Source organism: Eutrema salsugineum, unplaced genomic scaffold (assembly GCF_000478725.1).
Source record: "Eutrema salsugineum unplaced genomic scaffold, Eutsalg1_0 scaffold_21, whole genome shotgun sequence".
NCBI lineage: Eukaryota > Viridiplantae > Streptophyta > Magnoliopsida > Brassicales > Brassicaceae > Eutrema > Eutrema salsugineum.
Window position 1 is genome coordinate 153,993 of NW_006256821.1, and position 16,059 is coordinate 170,051.

General features: G+C 44.9%; 1 protein-coding gene and 1 pseudogene across 1 annotated transcript; both read right to left on the minus strand.

Moving 5' to 3' along the window:
• Nucleotides 1-2,480: 2,480 nt before the first annotated feature.
• On the minus strand, nucleotides 2,481-3,131 carry LOC112086231 (uncharacterized protein K02A2.6-like). The gene has a single exon (XM_024155143.1). It carries the CDS (start codon nucleotides 3,129-3,131, stop codon nucleotides 2,481-2,483), a length of 651 nt encoding a protein of 216 aa, XP_024010911.1.
• A 5,243-nt stretch (nucleotides 3,132-8,374) lies between these two features.
• LOC112086343 lies at nucleotides 8,375-8,516 on the minus strand (annotated as a pseudogene).
• Between the last annotated feature and the right edge of the window lie 7,543 nt (nucleotides 8,517-16,059).

The window sequence follows — 16,059 nt, forward strand, 5'->3', positions numbered from 1 at the left end:
TCCTCTATCCACTGAAACTGGAATCACGCCATTCGGACCAGTACCCTAGAAGTTGTGCTTCCTTGAACGCGAAGTGGTCCGAGGAGTTCTGAACGATGCGAGATTGATAACCCCTATCTTGGCATTGAAATTATGCTAAGGGAAAGATGGCACGGTGGAATGCCACGGTCCACATCTTACCGTGGCACTTGATTGCAGTTCTTCAGGGTTTGACACGATCTTCATGCCACGGCCTACACTTGACCGTGGCAAGGTAACATTTGGCCGCGGAAGGACTTTACTCACATTCGGCATTTAACATGGTCTCCATGCCACGGCTTAGGACTTGGCCGTGGAAACTTTGTGCAATTTTTTGGCATTTGACACGGTCTCCATGCTACGGCTTAGGACTTGGCCGTGGCAACTTTGTGCAATCTTTCGGCGTTTGACGCGGCCATACATCACGATCAGAGGAGACCCGTGGCACCATGATTCACCCAAGAACAAGAGATACAGGATTTGACACGGTCACTTGCCACGGCCTGACCAAAACCTGCTAGACCGTGGCAAACTCCTTCTTTACCCACCAAAGCCGGGTCAGTACCCGGTTTGTTCCGGGCTGACCCGGTTCGTCCAAGGCTTCTATAAATACTTTTTAGACCTAATTTGGAGAGAACTCTTATCCTATCTTCAGTCTCCTTTTCCTTTTTGGTGAAAGAACCACTTGTTAATACCTTGCTTTTGAGTTTAATATCGATTTGAAGAGTGTTTTCCATCTTGTTCTATCATTTCTCATCATCAAATCACACTTCTAATCATGATTAACAACACATCTTGCAAAGGATCTAGTGTCTTGATCATGATTAGTGAGTGATCCCATAATAAGGCCTTAGATATGTAGATTAGGGTGGTTAAGTGGTAGATTAGTGAGCTTAGGGGTTAGATCATGCATATTCCATTCTCTACAACCTGTTCTTAATGCTAGATCCATACAAATCATATGTGGTCTAGATTCTGGACATTTCATGCACCAAAAGTGTTTGATGAAATGTCTGAACCAAGGTTGTTAGAGGTTTAAGTGTTATTCGTCATGAGAATGATTGTCTATATGCTTAAATGACAGATTAAACTGATTCTTAATGGTTGTTAATTCATGTTTCACTAATGATGATTAGGTTAGAAACTGTTTTTGCATAGGAGTCAATACCTTCATGAGAGGATTAACTTAATTAATGATGTTTAAGTTGAATGGTTTGCTTGATCATATGGTTCATTAGCTCACTAGTTTATCACTGAAGGACCTTTCTCATCATCATACATACATTCTCATCTCATTTAGCTCATTTACTTGCTTGTTTAAGTTGATCATTAGCTTTAATCCTTGTTTTTCCATTCTTAGTTGTCATTAATCATCAAAACTTCCCTCATTTGGCTTGAATTAAGAACTGATACTGTATCTAAGTGTCTACACATGATGGATTGATACCCTTTGTAATGCAAAGTGACAAAAAGGTATTGATAACCCCTCATTTAGAGCCTTGAAAACTCTAAGTTATCACGATGTAGTCTCGACTTACAGTCTCGTGTGCGATGACGAACCGTGGTGACCGATACGTTTTTGGTCTGAAATTTGTATAACGCGCTTGATTTTAATCCATAGAGGATGTGACTTGCACCCTCGTCCTAGTAAAGGTGGTAAAAAGTCTATTTAGAGAACTTTGTGACTGTTGCCTCGTTGTGGCCAGCAACGAGGCGAATTGTTTGGAACTATAGATCAGAAGGTTCGCTGAAGTGAATGCAAGGACACGTAAAGGTCTAGGAGAAGTATACATAAGTGATGAATGAAAACTAGCCGAAGTGACACTGAACGAATTAAAAATCCGAGGTGAACATAAAACAACTAGCTGGTTTAAAACGAATGAAGACCTTAGAGATAGTAGACTCGACGAGCTAAAATTTTAAAGTTAATGGAGGTATGTGTATACGTACCCACTCCCCCCCCTTTTTAGGAGGGGGGACAGCTGAACCCGTCTGAGGACGGGCTGCCTATGTACCCTTTGAAGGGATCAAGCCGTCCCGTAGTTCATGTTGATCGTATTGTCGCCTTAGTGATAATACTTCTTTAGGTGCATTGCGTTCCACGATCTTGGAATAGCTTCGTCAGCTACCGTCGCAAGTTCATAGACTCCTGGGCAAACTACTTTTTTAATCTTGTAAGGACCTTCCCAATTTGCTCCGAGCTTTCCTGCATTCCTCTCGGCAGTGTTTTGGAACACTTTTCGAAGAACGAGCTCTCCTTCTTTAAGTCTTCGACTTCGGACGTTTTTGTTGTAGTATCTCGCCGTTGCTTGTTGGTAGTTCTGGATTCGGATTAGAGCCTGGTCGCGCCTTTCGTTGACCAGGTCGAGTTCGTCCAGCATCATTAAGTGATTCAAGTCCTCTTGTCCTGGCAGAAGTCTTCGTCGAATCCCTGGGAAATCCATTGCACTCCGTTCCATAGACTAGAGCAAACGGAGTTTCTCCAGTGGCTCGGCGCGGAGTTGTCCGGTGCAACCAAAGGACTCCTTCGAGTTCGTCTGCCCATCGCCCTTTCTTAACGTCGAGCCTCTTTTTAGACCGTCTAGGATCGTTTTGTTGGCTGCTTCGACTTGTCCATTCCCTTGGGGATATCTTGGCGTAGATTTGCTCAGACGAATTTTCCATTTCTCGCAGAAAGCTTCAAAGCGAGTTGAGATAAACTGGGATCCGTTATCGGTGACTATTTCGTAGGGGACCCCGTGTCGGCAGATGATATTTTTCCAGATGAAGTGTTCGACTTGAGCGTCCTTTATGCTCGCGTAAGAATCAGCCTCGACCCATTTAGAAAAATAATCCGTGAGGACGAGCAGAAAGCGCTTCTGCTTTAATCGATGTAGAGGCCCGACTATATCCATTGACCATCTCATGAAGGGATAAGGTGACGAAATCGACGATAGCAGCTCGGTAGGTTGGTGGATTGTAGGCGTGTGCCGTTGATACTTCTCGTACTTCGCCGTAAACTTCTCGCAGTCCTTAACCATCGTAGGCCAGAAGTAATCGTGCTGTTTTATCTTGATCGCAAGTGACCTTCCGCTAGAATGATTTCCGCACGCGCCGCTGTGCACCTCGTGCATTATATTTCTTGCCTCCGGTCCCTCGACACATGTCATGAGCGGTCCTGAAAATCTCCATTTAAATACTCACCATCGACGAGGACGTATCGCACGGCCTGAGCCATTAATTTGCAGGTTCCCACTTGTCGGATGGTACTTCTCCATTGGCGATATATACTCAGATGGCTCCGAGCCATTCTTTGTCGCAGCCGTACTCCTGATCGGCTAGTGAGGCGTCTTCGTCCATAGCGATTGCTTCGCCGTTTTCTGGTTCCTCATCGGGAGGGTTTATCAGCCGAACTCCTTCTACCTCTTCTATGCTCGGACGTTCGATGGATTCGACTGGAATTGTTCCACGGAGATCCGGGTCTGAAGTTGAAGCAAGTGCTGCTAAGGCGTCCGCCGAGGTTGTTTTCACCTCGGGGTATTCATGTGAGTTCGAACTCGTCGAACTTTTGCACCAAATCTCGGACCACTCTAAGGTAAGCTCCCATTCGTCCATCCTTCGCCTCATACTCTCCGTTGAATTGACATGCTACGAGTTGTGAATCGCAAAAGGCTCTTATCTTTTGAGCTCTGATTCCCTGCGCTAGTCGTATGCCAGCGATCAGTGCTTCGTATTCTGCTTCGTTGTTCGAGGCGTGGAAGTTCAGGTGAAAAGACTGCTCCAATATTTCCCCTGTGGGAGAGGTGAGACGGATTCCTATTCCCGAGCCGTGTCTAGACGATGAGCCGTCGACGTGCAGACTTCGTCTAGGGTTGGCTCGGTCGTCGCCTCGGTCAGAAGTTTGATGAGAAAATCTGCGAGCACCTGTGATTTCGCAGATGACCTGTTCCGATACTCGATGTCGTACTCGCTCAACTCTATGGCCCATTTAGTGAGCCGCCCAGATTGGCTCGGGCTGTGCAGGATCGAGCGCAGCGGAAGGGTAGCGAGCACAATAATCAAATGTGATTGAAAGTATGGACGCAGCTTGCGAGCCGATACTACAACGGCTAGGGCGACCTTCTCGATCTGGGGGTAACGGGTCTCGGTATCAGTCAGTGTTTGACTGACGTAAAAGATGGGTTTCTGCTCGGATCGCTCTTCTCTTATCAGCACCCCACTCACGGCCGTAGCAGATACAGCGATGTAGAGGAAGAGAGACTCTCCTTCATCTGGTTTTGCCTGGACCGGCGTGCTCGCCAGATAACTCTTCAACTCCTGAAAAGCTGCTTTGCATCGCTCGTCCCACTCGAACTTCTTATTTCCTCGAAGGATATCGTAGAAAGGCAGGCACTTGTCGGTAGAACGGGAAATGAATCTGTTTAGCGCAGCGACTCTTCCTATGAGCCTTTGAACTTCTCGCTTCGTTCTTGGAGAGGGCATCTCGATTAATGCCTTGATCTGCTTGGGATTCGCTTCAATGCCCCGGTGAGTCACCAAGTAGCCGAGGAACTCTCCCGAGGTTACCGCTCGAAGCATTCTCGTAGGTGCGCGATATGGTCTTTTTCCTCGAGCGATTTGACCAACATATCGTCGATATATACCTCCATAGTTTTTCCGAGCTAATCTGAGAACATTTTATTGACGAGCCGTTTATATGTTGCCCATGCGTTCTTGAGTCCGAATGGCATGACTTTGTAGCATTATATCCCACGATCGGTTATGAATGCCGTTTTCTCCCGGTCATCAAGATGCATCAGGATTTGGTTGTAACCGGAAAACGCGTCCATAAACGTTAACAACCTGTTTCCCGCAGTGGCCTTGACGAGCCGGTCGATGTGCGGTAAAGGGAAACTGTCTTTTGGGCACGCCTTATTGAGATCAGTGAAGTCTACACAGACCCGCCACTTGACGTTCTTCTTCTTCACAACCACTGCATTTGCATGCCAGTCCGCGTATTTTACCTCGGCAATTGATCCTACTTTGAGCAATCTTTCCACTTCATCGTTAACTGCCTTAGCTCGTTCGGGTCCGAGCTTCCTCCTTTTTTGCTTGATTGGTTTGAAGGTTGGGTCCACGTTCAGCTCGTGACAGGTCACGTCGATGCTTATGCTTGGCATGTCCTCCGCTGTCCAGGCAAAAGTGTTGACATTCTCTTTGAGGAGGGAAAGAAGTTCGCTTCTCAGAGGTTCTTCTAGCTTAGTTCCGATTTTGACGCGTTTTTCTGGATACGCTTCGTCTATGCACACCGAGTCCACCGCATCAAATACCGGCTCGGTGCGCGTTTCACGGCTCTCCGCGATCTGTAATTGCTATAAGAGCTTCGAGAGCTTGTTCACAGGCTCTCGGTCCGTCTTCAGCTTTTTGCGATCTACGTCTGCTCGTGCATCGGTGACGGGGTTCCTCAACTTGTGCTTTGTCAAGAAACATGTTCGTAACTCCTTCTGGTTTCCCCAAATCGTTTTAATGCCTGATGGAGTTGGGAATTTGAGGCAGAGGTGATAGGTGGATGATAACTAAGAGTTTTCCAGGCTCTTTGTAGAGGTTATCAATCCCCTGTCTTGTAGTACAAGGGGTTTATCAATCCATATGTGGTGTTAGACACGAAACTATGTGATCAAATTCTTAATTCAAGCAAAAAGGAGTGGTTTCGATTTACTAATGACAACTACAAACTTAAAAACAGGATTAAAGACTAAAGAAGAACTAAACAATGACAAGTTATATGAATATGATATGATCGAGGCATGAGATTCTAGACATGATAGTTGGTTAGGGTGCTTTGGTGCTAAACTAGGAATGCTAATGACAATTATGAGACATGATTCAAATGATTAAGAACTCTAATGTAGGTTAATCCTCTCATGAAGGTATTAACCCCTATACTAATCCATTTTCAAACCAAATCATCATTTCTGAAATATGAATCAGTATGCATTAATAAACAGTTTTAAATGATCATTCAAGCAAATAACAATACATCATCATGCAGCAAATGCATAAACCTCTAATACAGCTCTTTCAGGAATTTCATCAAACACTTTTGGTGCATGAAATTCCCAGAATCTAGATCTCAAGTGATATGCAAGGATCTAGCATAGGGAACAGCTGTTTAGAGAGATGAATCAATGAATCTACCCCTAAGCACTCCTAATATAACACTTTAGCACCCTAACCTACATATCTAGAACCTCATTAAGGTGACTACTCACTAATCATACTAATCTCTCTTAAACCTTTGCAAGTTGAGAAGATTGGCATGATTAATGATGAGAAATGGAGATGGATAAGAAAACAGCTTTAAACACAAAGATCTCTTAAAACTCTTGATTAAACACTCAAAAATCAATATTTCTCTTCTTAGTGGAGTCTTTTCACAAAAGAGGCAAGAGACAAAGGGGAATAAAGCTTCGTTTTTTTGGGAAAAAACCCTAAAAGCCCGGAACAAACCGGGTCCTGACCCGGCTTTAGTGGATAAAGTGGAAAGTGTGCGAGTTGGTCCAATGTCTCCCAGGTCGCTTGACCAAGTCGCACAGGTAAAGAACTTATCTTGTGAGACTTAAATCGCTTGGTTAGCCGCACGCCCAAGTAGATGTGTTTTGCGAGTCTTTGTGCGGCTTAATCTTCTTCTTCTTCAACTCGCAGGACCAAGGCAGTTTCTGGGGAATGTACATGTGCGACTTGGTGATATGTTCACAATTTGCATCATTTAGGTTGCATAATTCATTCTAAATCATGTTTTATTCCATGCATTTTAGGTCCTTAGGGTTTGTTTTAGAACTTAGGAGACGCATTAGGTCCCAATGAGTCTTTGCATGTTTTGAGTGTTCATCAGGTGCATTTGGAGCTGAAAAGATGAATCCAGGAGGTGGAATGGTGATCAAAGCTTGAAAAGTGGCAAAAATTGGGTCTATGGAGGTTATCGGCCATTCTCGCTGGCCAGGAAGGTTTTGTCGACCATTTTCACGTACCGCGGGTGGACTTTGTCGACCAAAACACGTACCGCGAGTGAAGTGTATCGGCCAAAATCTCCGGGTGCAAACATGTCTCAGAAATCGCCTGTCCGGGGAACCTTCGGATCCGATTCAGATGGCGGGTGCTTCATAGAAGTTGGAGAGCATTGGATCACGGTCTCATAGCAAGTGGAGTCGTGGAATTCGGACGCGTGAGCAGAGAGTTAAGCTCGTCGGAAGGAACCCCTATCTCGCAGGTATTCCGGACCGAGCAGATCAGTTCTGAAGGATACGAAGGACGGTGCACTTCCAGGCCGATTCAGTTTCCGGGTCCTTCATGAGAATCAGAGACATTTGAGTCTTCTTTCCAGAACGTCCAAGAGCATTCAGTTCGGATCTATGAGCAGGAAGATACGGTCTCCGGAATGGACACATGTCTAGACGCCTCTCTCTGGTCGTGTACATGCACTGTAAAGATGTGCCCTCCAGGAAGCCTTACACTTCCCAAGCACCGAAGCTTCCTTCACCAAATTTGGAGATAAATGAGTCCTCTGTCTTCTGCAACCAAAATCATTCAATTCGGACAAGTCTCATAGGAGTTACACTCTCCGGAATGCGAAGTGGTCTAAGCTGCTCTGGATGCTGCGAGATGGTCTTGCGACTTGGTTAACCCGCAGGCCTGAAGATGAACGCCTGAATGCTGATGCTGCGACTTGAAATGTGCGGGTAAACTATCACTGGAAGAGATCTGAAGCTCCCGAGCAAGAGAAATGCTAAGTCCACAATCGTGCGACTTAGGCATGCGAGTTAGCCGCGCCTGGAACTATGCCGCACGATCACTCGCAAATCACTCCGACTTGAGCCTGCGACCTAGGTGCAATAGAGACCAACCCGCACAGTTTGTACATTCCCCAGAAAACGCCTTAGCCCTGCGAGTTGGAGAGGAAGGAGACCAAGCCGCAGCAACACTCACAAAACACTCCTACTTAGGCGTGCGGCTAAGACAAGGCGATTCAGGCTTCACAAGACAAGTCTTCATCTACTGCGACTTAGTTGTGCTACCTGGGACATACTGGACCAACCCGCAGTAATTCCCACTTTATCCATTAAAGCCGGGTAACCCCAAGTCTATGTTGGAGAGAATGACAGGGCCAATGCTCATCAGTATGGAGCTGGTATTCAGGCACCACCTGTGCAAAACAACAACTTTGAAGTGAAAGCATCATTGCTGAATATGGTCCAGAACTCAAAGTTCCATGGGTTAGCAATGGAAGATCCCTTGGAACACTTGGACCAGTTTGATAAGGTGTGTGATCTGACGAAGATTAATGGAGTTTCAGAAGACAGCTTTAAGCTAAGACTATTCCCATTCAGTCTTGGTGATAAAGCTCATCAATGGGAGAAGAATCTTCCAAGAGGCTCCATTCAAACCTGGGAGCAATGCAAGCAAGCCTATGGGAGAAGAATCTTCCAAGAAGCATATGAGAGATTCAGGAGCTACACAAACCAATGCCCACACCATGGGTTTAGCGAGGCTTCTCTTCTAAGCACACTGTATAGGGGAGCTCTTCCCAAGATTAGAAACCAGCTGGATACTGCTTCCAATGGGAACTTTCTGGGTAAAGAGATACATGCTGCTTTAGAGCTAGTGGAGAACTTAGCATTGAGCAATGATACTTATGGTGAAGACTATGACAGATCAAATAGGTCTGAAGGTTCAAGCTCAGAACAGAGGCTCACCAGAGAAGTTAAGGAGTTGAGGAGTGAATTAGACAAGCTGAAATTTACCACTCAGAAGCGAGTGCATTTTGTTGGAGAGTATGAGGAACCTTCTCAAATCTTTGAGAACATAAGTGAGGAAGGTCTTACCCAAGAGGAGCTCAACTACATTGGGAATCAGAGGTTCCAGAGATATCAATATGGTAATGCCAATCCAAACCTCTCTTACAGGAACACCAATGTAGCTAACCCACAAGACCAGGTGTATCCCAATTCTCGAGCTTCAAAGAACTTTGTTCCCAAGAACAACTTTCAAGGGTCATTCCAACCCAAGAATCAGTTTGGTCAGAATCAGAATTTTGGTCAGCAACAGCAACCATTTCAGGGCACTGGTTACACTTCACAGCAGCCAAAAGCACCACCAGGGTTTGGTCCACCACAATTCCAACAGCAGGCGCCGGTTCAACAACAGTTTCAGCCACCAATGGTTCAACAGCAGCCACAGATGGGTACAGATATGGTTGGTATTCTGCAACAACTACTTCAGGGTCAACAGATCTTTGCAAGTCAGAATGCAGCTATGCAGCAGGAAATCAAAGAACTGAAGCAGAACCAGGCCTCAAGCTCAAGGAACCAAGGCCACCTACCTGGAAAACCAGAGCCCAACCCCAAGGAATATGCCAAGGCCATTACACTGAGGAGTGGAAAGGAGTTACCTGGTATTCAGAACAATAATAATATCATTGAGGACAATGATCAAACTGAGGGGGAGGCAGCCTTAACAGATGATCAAGTTGCTGAGAAACCAAGGACAGAAAAGGGTAAAGAGGTAGCAAAGGAACCAGAACCAGAAAAAGTATATGTGCCACCACCTCCATACCAGCCCAAGCTCCCATTTCCAGGGAGATTCAAGAAGCAATTAGTGGACAAGGCAAGAGCTGTATTTGAGAAGGCACTCAAGGAGACGCCACTCACAATGCCTCTCATTGATGCATTCTTAATGATGCCAAAGATGGGGAAGTTCTTAAAGGATGCCATTCTGAACAAGACAAAAGAGCTTCAAGGCATGGTAGTACTAAGTCATGAATGTAGTGCTATCATTCAGAAGAAGTCCATTCCAAGGAAGTTCACTGATCCAGGGAGTTTCACACTCCCTTGTGCCATTGGGCCTCTTCTATTTTCTGGATGTCTTTGTGATCTAGGAGCATCAGTCAGCTTGATGCCATTCTCCATAGCTAAGAAGTTGGGCTTTAGAGTTTTCAAACCTCCAAGGATTTCTCTTATCCTTGTAGATAGATCAGTTAGATTGCCTGTTGGTATGTTGGAAGATCTACCTGTCAAGATAGGTGGTTTTGAGGTTCCAACAGATTTTGTTGTGCTGGAGATGGATGAAGAGCCAGTAGATCCTCTTATCTTGGGCAGGCCATTCTTAGCAACTGCAGGAGCTATTATTGATGTGAGAGGTGGGATAATAGAGCTTCAACTTGGGTCTGAAAAGCTCAAGTTTGATGTGAATGAGATGATGAAGAAACCCACCATTGAAGGTCAATGTTTCTATGTGGAGACAATGGATTAGTTGGCTAATGAGTTGCTTGAGGAGCTGAACACTGAGGATCCTCTTCAAGCTGCTCTAACTCAAGAACAAGGAGACAATGAGCTCTTAGCTGAAGCAAGTGAAGGGTATAAGCTGTATCTGGACAATGCAAGAGAGCTGGGTCCTGAGACAAGGTTTTTGGAGCTGGAACAAGGTGGTTCTGAAGTTTTTGCTATCAAGGAATCAGTCAACAGCCAAAGCAGCTTGGACCAGGACTGGAATGAGGCTGATGCACCCCCTGTTGAGCTCAAGCCTCTACCAACAGGGCTCAGGTATGCTTTCTTAGGCTTAAACTCCACTTATCCTGTCATCATCAATGATAGCCTATTAGAGGACCAAGAGAGTGCATTGCTTAATGAAATAAGAAAGTTCAGGAGAGCCATAGGGTATTCTTTGGTGATATTAGAGGGATCTCTCCTGACATTTGCACCCACAGGATCCACCTAGAGGACCAATCTATGTCCTCTATTGAGCATCAACGACGACTTAACCCCAACCTTAGGGAAGTGGTTAAGAAGGAGATACTAAAACTTCTGAGGCAGGGATAATTTACCCAATCTCTGACTCAAGATGGGTGTCTCCTGTTCATGTTGTGCCCAAGAAGGGTGGGATCACAGTGGTGAAAAACGATAAGGATGAACTCATTGCTCAAAGAACCATAACCGGCCATCGCATGTGCATTGACTATAGGAAATTGAATTCTGCTTCTAGAAAAGATCATTTCCCTTTACCATTCATTGATCAAATGCTTGAAAGGCTAGCTAATCATTCTTATTTTTTTTTTCTCGATGGGTACTCTGGATTTTTTCAAATTCCCATAGATCCAAGAGATCAAGAGAAAACAACATTCACATGCCCTTATGGCACTTATGCTTATAGGAGAATGCCTTTCGGTTTATGTAATGCACCGGCCACTTTTCAAAGATGTATGATGCACATTTTCTCTGACATTATTGAAGAGAAAGTTGAGGTGTTCATGGATGACTTTAGTGTCTATGGCTCCTCCTTCTCGGATTGTCTCTCTAATTTGACACAAGTGTTGGAGAGATGTGAGCAACACAACTTGGTGCTGAACTGGGAGAAGTGTCATTTCATGGTGCAAGAAGGGATAGTTCTTGGGCATAAGATATCTGAGAAGGGTATTGAGGTTGATAGAGCAAAGGTAGAAGTAATGGTGAACCTGCAAACCCCCACTTCAGTTAAAGGGATAAGGAGCTTCCTTGGGCATGCAGGGTTTTATAGAAGATTCATAAAGGACTTCTCAAGGATTACCAGGCCCTTAACAAGACTGTTGTGTAAGGAAGTGGATTTCATCTTCGATGCTGAATGTGAAGAAGCCTTTAAGTTGATCAAGGAGGCATTGGTTAGTGCACCAATAGTTCAGGCACCAGACTGGTCACTTCCTTTTGAGGTCATGATAGATGCATCTGACTTTGCTGTTGGAGCAGTGCTTGGGCAAAAGAAAGACAAGAAGCTGCATGTGATCTACTATGCCAGTAGAACACTTGACTCTGCCCAAGAGAAGTATGCTACAACTGAAAAGGAAATGCTGGCAATAGTCTTTGCCTTTGATAAGTTCAGAAGCTACCTGGTGGGATCAAAAGTCATTGTATATACTGATCATGCAGCCCTCAGGTATTTGATGACCAAGAAAGATGCCAAGCCAAGGCTGTTAAGATGGGTTTTATTGCTCCAAGAGTTTGATATGGAAGTGCTTGATAAAAAGGGCATTGAAAATGGGGCTGCAGACCATCTCTCAAGGCTGAGGATTGAAGAAAAGGTGCCCATAGATGATGCTTTGCCTGAAGAGTCTCTGATGGTGCTCCATTTCTACTTGGAGTTTGAGGAAGTAGAGAGCATTCAAGAAAGGAGGATGCCCTGGTTTGCAGACATAGTGAACTATCTTGCATGTGGGGTGGAGCCTCCTGAATTAGATGCTTACAAGAGGAAGAAGTTCTTCAGAGATGTCCAGAGATACCATTGGGATGAACCCTACCTCTATGTTCTGAACAAAGATCAGCTGTATAGAAGGTGTCTTGCTGAAGAGGAGATGCAACCTGTGTTGCAAGAATGTCATGGTTCTGCTTTTGGAGGTCACATGGGGGCATTCAAAACTGTGGCAAAGGTTCTTCAAAGTGGGTTTTGGTGGCCCACAATGTTCAAAGATGCTCAGTTGGTGGTTTCAGCGTGTGATGCCTGTCAGAGGCATGGGAACATGTCTAAGAGGAGTGAGATGCCTCAAACCCCATTCAAGAGGTTGAAATCTTTGATTGTTGGGGGATTGACTTTATGGGGCCCTTCATTTCATCCTATGGGAATCAGTACATTCTTGTTGCTGTGGACTATGTGTCCAATTGGGTTGAGGCCATTGCTTCCCCTACCAATGATTCAAAGGTTGTAGTGAAGCTGTTCAAGAGCATCATCTTCCCAAGGTTTGGAGTTCCAAGGGTTGTCATCTCTGATGGAGGATCCCATTTTGTGAACAAGACTCTGGAAGGTTTATTGAGGAAGCATGGAGTGAAACACAAGATAGCTACTCCTTATCATCCTTAAACTAGTGGCCAGGTTGAAGTATCCAATAGACAGATCAAAGCCATTCTTGAGAGGTCTGTTAGCTCAAGCAGAAAAGATTGGAGCAAAAGGCTAGATGATGCATTGTGGGCTTATAGGACTGCCTTTAAAACTCCAATTGGGACATCACCATTCAGTCTACTATATGGGAAGAGCTGCCACCTTCCTGTTGAGCTGGAATACAAGGCTATGTGGGCTGTGAAGTTGCTGAACTTTGATATCAAGACAGCTCAGGAGAAAAGGATCATGCAACTCCATGAACTTGAGGAGATTAGGCTTGAGGCTCTTGAAAGCTCAAAGATCTATAAGGAGAAGACCAAGGTTCTGCATGATAAGAAGATACTGAAGAGAGAGTTCAAGGATGGTGATTTGGTGTTGCTGTTCAACTCTAGACTTAAGTTGTTTCCAGGAAAGCTTAAGTCTAGGTGGTCTGGACCTTTCAAAGTTCTTGAAGTGAGACCTTATGGTGCCATTGTCTTAGAAGGGAAGAATGGTCAAGAATTTGTGGTGAATGGACAGAGAATCAAGCATTACTTAGTTTCACAAGGGAAAGAGGAAGCTACAACAGTTCCTCTTCTTGATCCACCAGCCTGTTAAACAGGTTCTCAAAGTCAAACTTAGAGACTTTAAACAAAGTGCTCTTGGGAGACACCCCAAGCTTATCTTTGTACATAGTTCTTTTGATTTCTTCTCTTTTCTTTTATGTTTTAGAACTTTTTAATGGGTTTTGTGAGTTGGTCTCAGGCACTAGGTGATCTTTGGAGGACATAGCTCAGTGTTGAATGGAATGGAGCATGTGAGAGAGCTGAGAGAAGTGTTTAAAGCCAGAAAAACTTGAAGAACGCCTCAGTGCTACCTAGGTGTGCGGGTTAGTGCATGAAGAGCCCAGGCCGCATCCAGACTCACAATCTACTCCGGCCTGGGCGTGCTACCTGGTGTGAAAGGAACCTGGCCGCACGAACCATGAGAAGCCCGAAATGTTTAAGTCCCAGTTACTGCGGCTTGGGAGTGCGGGTCAGAAGAGAGGAAGCTAGGCCGCACACGCATTCGCAATTTACTCCGGCTTAAGTGTGCGACCTAGAAGCATGGAAGCCGAGCCGCACCAGAAAGAAGAAGGCCGAGAGTTTTAAGTGCTAAACTGTGCTACCTGGTGCTGCGGCCTGAAACCCAAGGAGGCTAAGTCGCACGATCATTCGCAATTCACTCCGAGATGGTCGTGCTACCTGGAAAGAAGACGGCCAGGCCGCACTAAACAGAAGGAGTCCAAAACGCCTAAGTCCAAAACTGTGCTAGCTGGTGCTGCGGGTTAAAAGAAAGGAGTCCAGGCCGCATGAAGACTCGCAATTCACTCCGGGTCAGCTGTGCTAGCTAGGAACATGGAGGCCAGGTCGCAGCATGTAGAGAACGGACAAGGAGCTTAAGTGACAAAACCTGCGGCTTAGGTGTGCTAGCTGGGAACAAAGGGGGCTAACGCGCACATACATTCGCTAATTACTCATATTTAGGTGTGCTACCTGGGAGTAAAGAAGACCAACCCGCACATCTATTCTGAATTTACTCCAAGTTGGGCGTGCTAGCTGGGAACATGAACACCAGGTCGCAGCAGGAAAAGAAAGGCCGTTTGTTTAAGTCCAAAAGTCTGCGGCATAGTCGCGCCACCTGGGAACAGAGGAAACCAAGTCGCACATGCACTCTCAATTTACTCCAAGTTGGGCGTGCTAGCTGGGAATATGAAGACCAAGCCGCAGCAAAAAGAGGAACGGCCAGAATGTCTAAGTAACAAAAGCTGCGGGATGGTTGTGCTACCTGGGAACAAAGAAGACCAACCCGCACATCCATTCGCAAATTACTCCGACTTGGTCGTGCTAGCTGGTTGCAATGGGTTCCAGGTAGCAGCACTGGGAAAAGATAAAACTGGGCTCAAGGATCTTTACTGCGAGTTAGTCGTGCGGGTTAGACAGAGGATGACCAGGTAGCACAAAAATATTTCCGGTTCTGCACCAAGATGGTCACACGGCTCGATCCCGACGGTTCCCGGACGCACAAAAGAGAGAAAGGAGGCCGGTCAATGAGAAAAGGACGGGTCAAAGCCTTGACTGGTCAAAATAGATCTATTGACTACCAGTCCAAAGGCTTGACCCTGTCCCACACTCTCTCTTCACCACAACAAACCCGAGTTTGCAACCCTTGTTTCTCTCCATTGTTTTCATCATATCTCTCTCATTTCTCCACCAAAATTGTTGATTCAAAGTGCTCTGAGCTCGTTTTTGAGTTGTTAACATCATCCTGATTGCATTTCGAACTCGTTGCATCTTAATCCCAAGGTATTTCATCCTGTTAAAACTCATCTCTTTCCATGTTCTTCAATGGTGATTTTTGAACTTTAAGGTGTGGAATCGATTTTGATAGGTTGTTTTAGACCTTGGGATTATTTTTATAAATGCTAGGGTGCTAGATAGTCTTGGAAAACAGAGCACTTTGTTGGTAATTACTTGTTCTTGAATTTTGAAAATTGTTGCAAGTAATTCATGAAAGAAATCGATTTTTTTTTTTTTAAAAAAAGAGATGAATTGGTTTCTTGCTGAGTCCCTGCTTTGCACTCTTGTTTTTGCATTGCTATGAACTTATTTGATTGATTCTTGGCTTGAGAAATTTGTTCATGTGCTCTTGTTCCATGAACTGCACAGCCTTGGTCACATATGGAACCACTTGGGTAGATCTTGACGACGGGACTGATGAGGCCAGCCACCATTCTTGGGAAACACCGTCAGGCCACACTTCGAACCCCTCCTACTCATTGGGGTCTGACTTCAACAGCCACTAGGTAACACTCAAAACCTTGTAAATAGCATGTAGATTTTCTTTTTCTTTTGCATTTTACTTGTTTACTTTGTTTTAAACTCCTTTCTCATGCTTTTATAACACAAGGGACTGTGTTATTTAAGTGTGGGGGAGGAGTTTCATCCTTTACTAATCATGTTTTCTCTTTTCTTATTTTACACTTTGAGTCTTGAGTCACATTCTAGTTGCATATTCATTTAGTCTCATCTAAGTGCATATAAAAACAAAAAAAAAAATGGAAAAATCTGAAAAAATTTACACAAAAAGAAAAAAATGATCATGTAGTTGCATTCTCATTTTTAGGATTGAGTGTAGATTGCATATGCATGTAGGTTGCATCTTGCA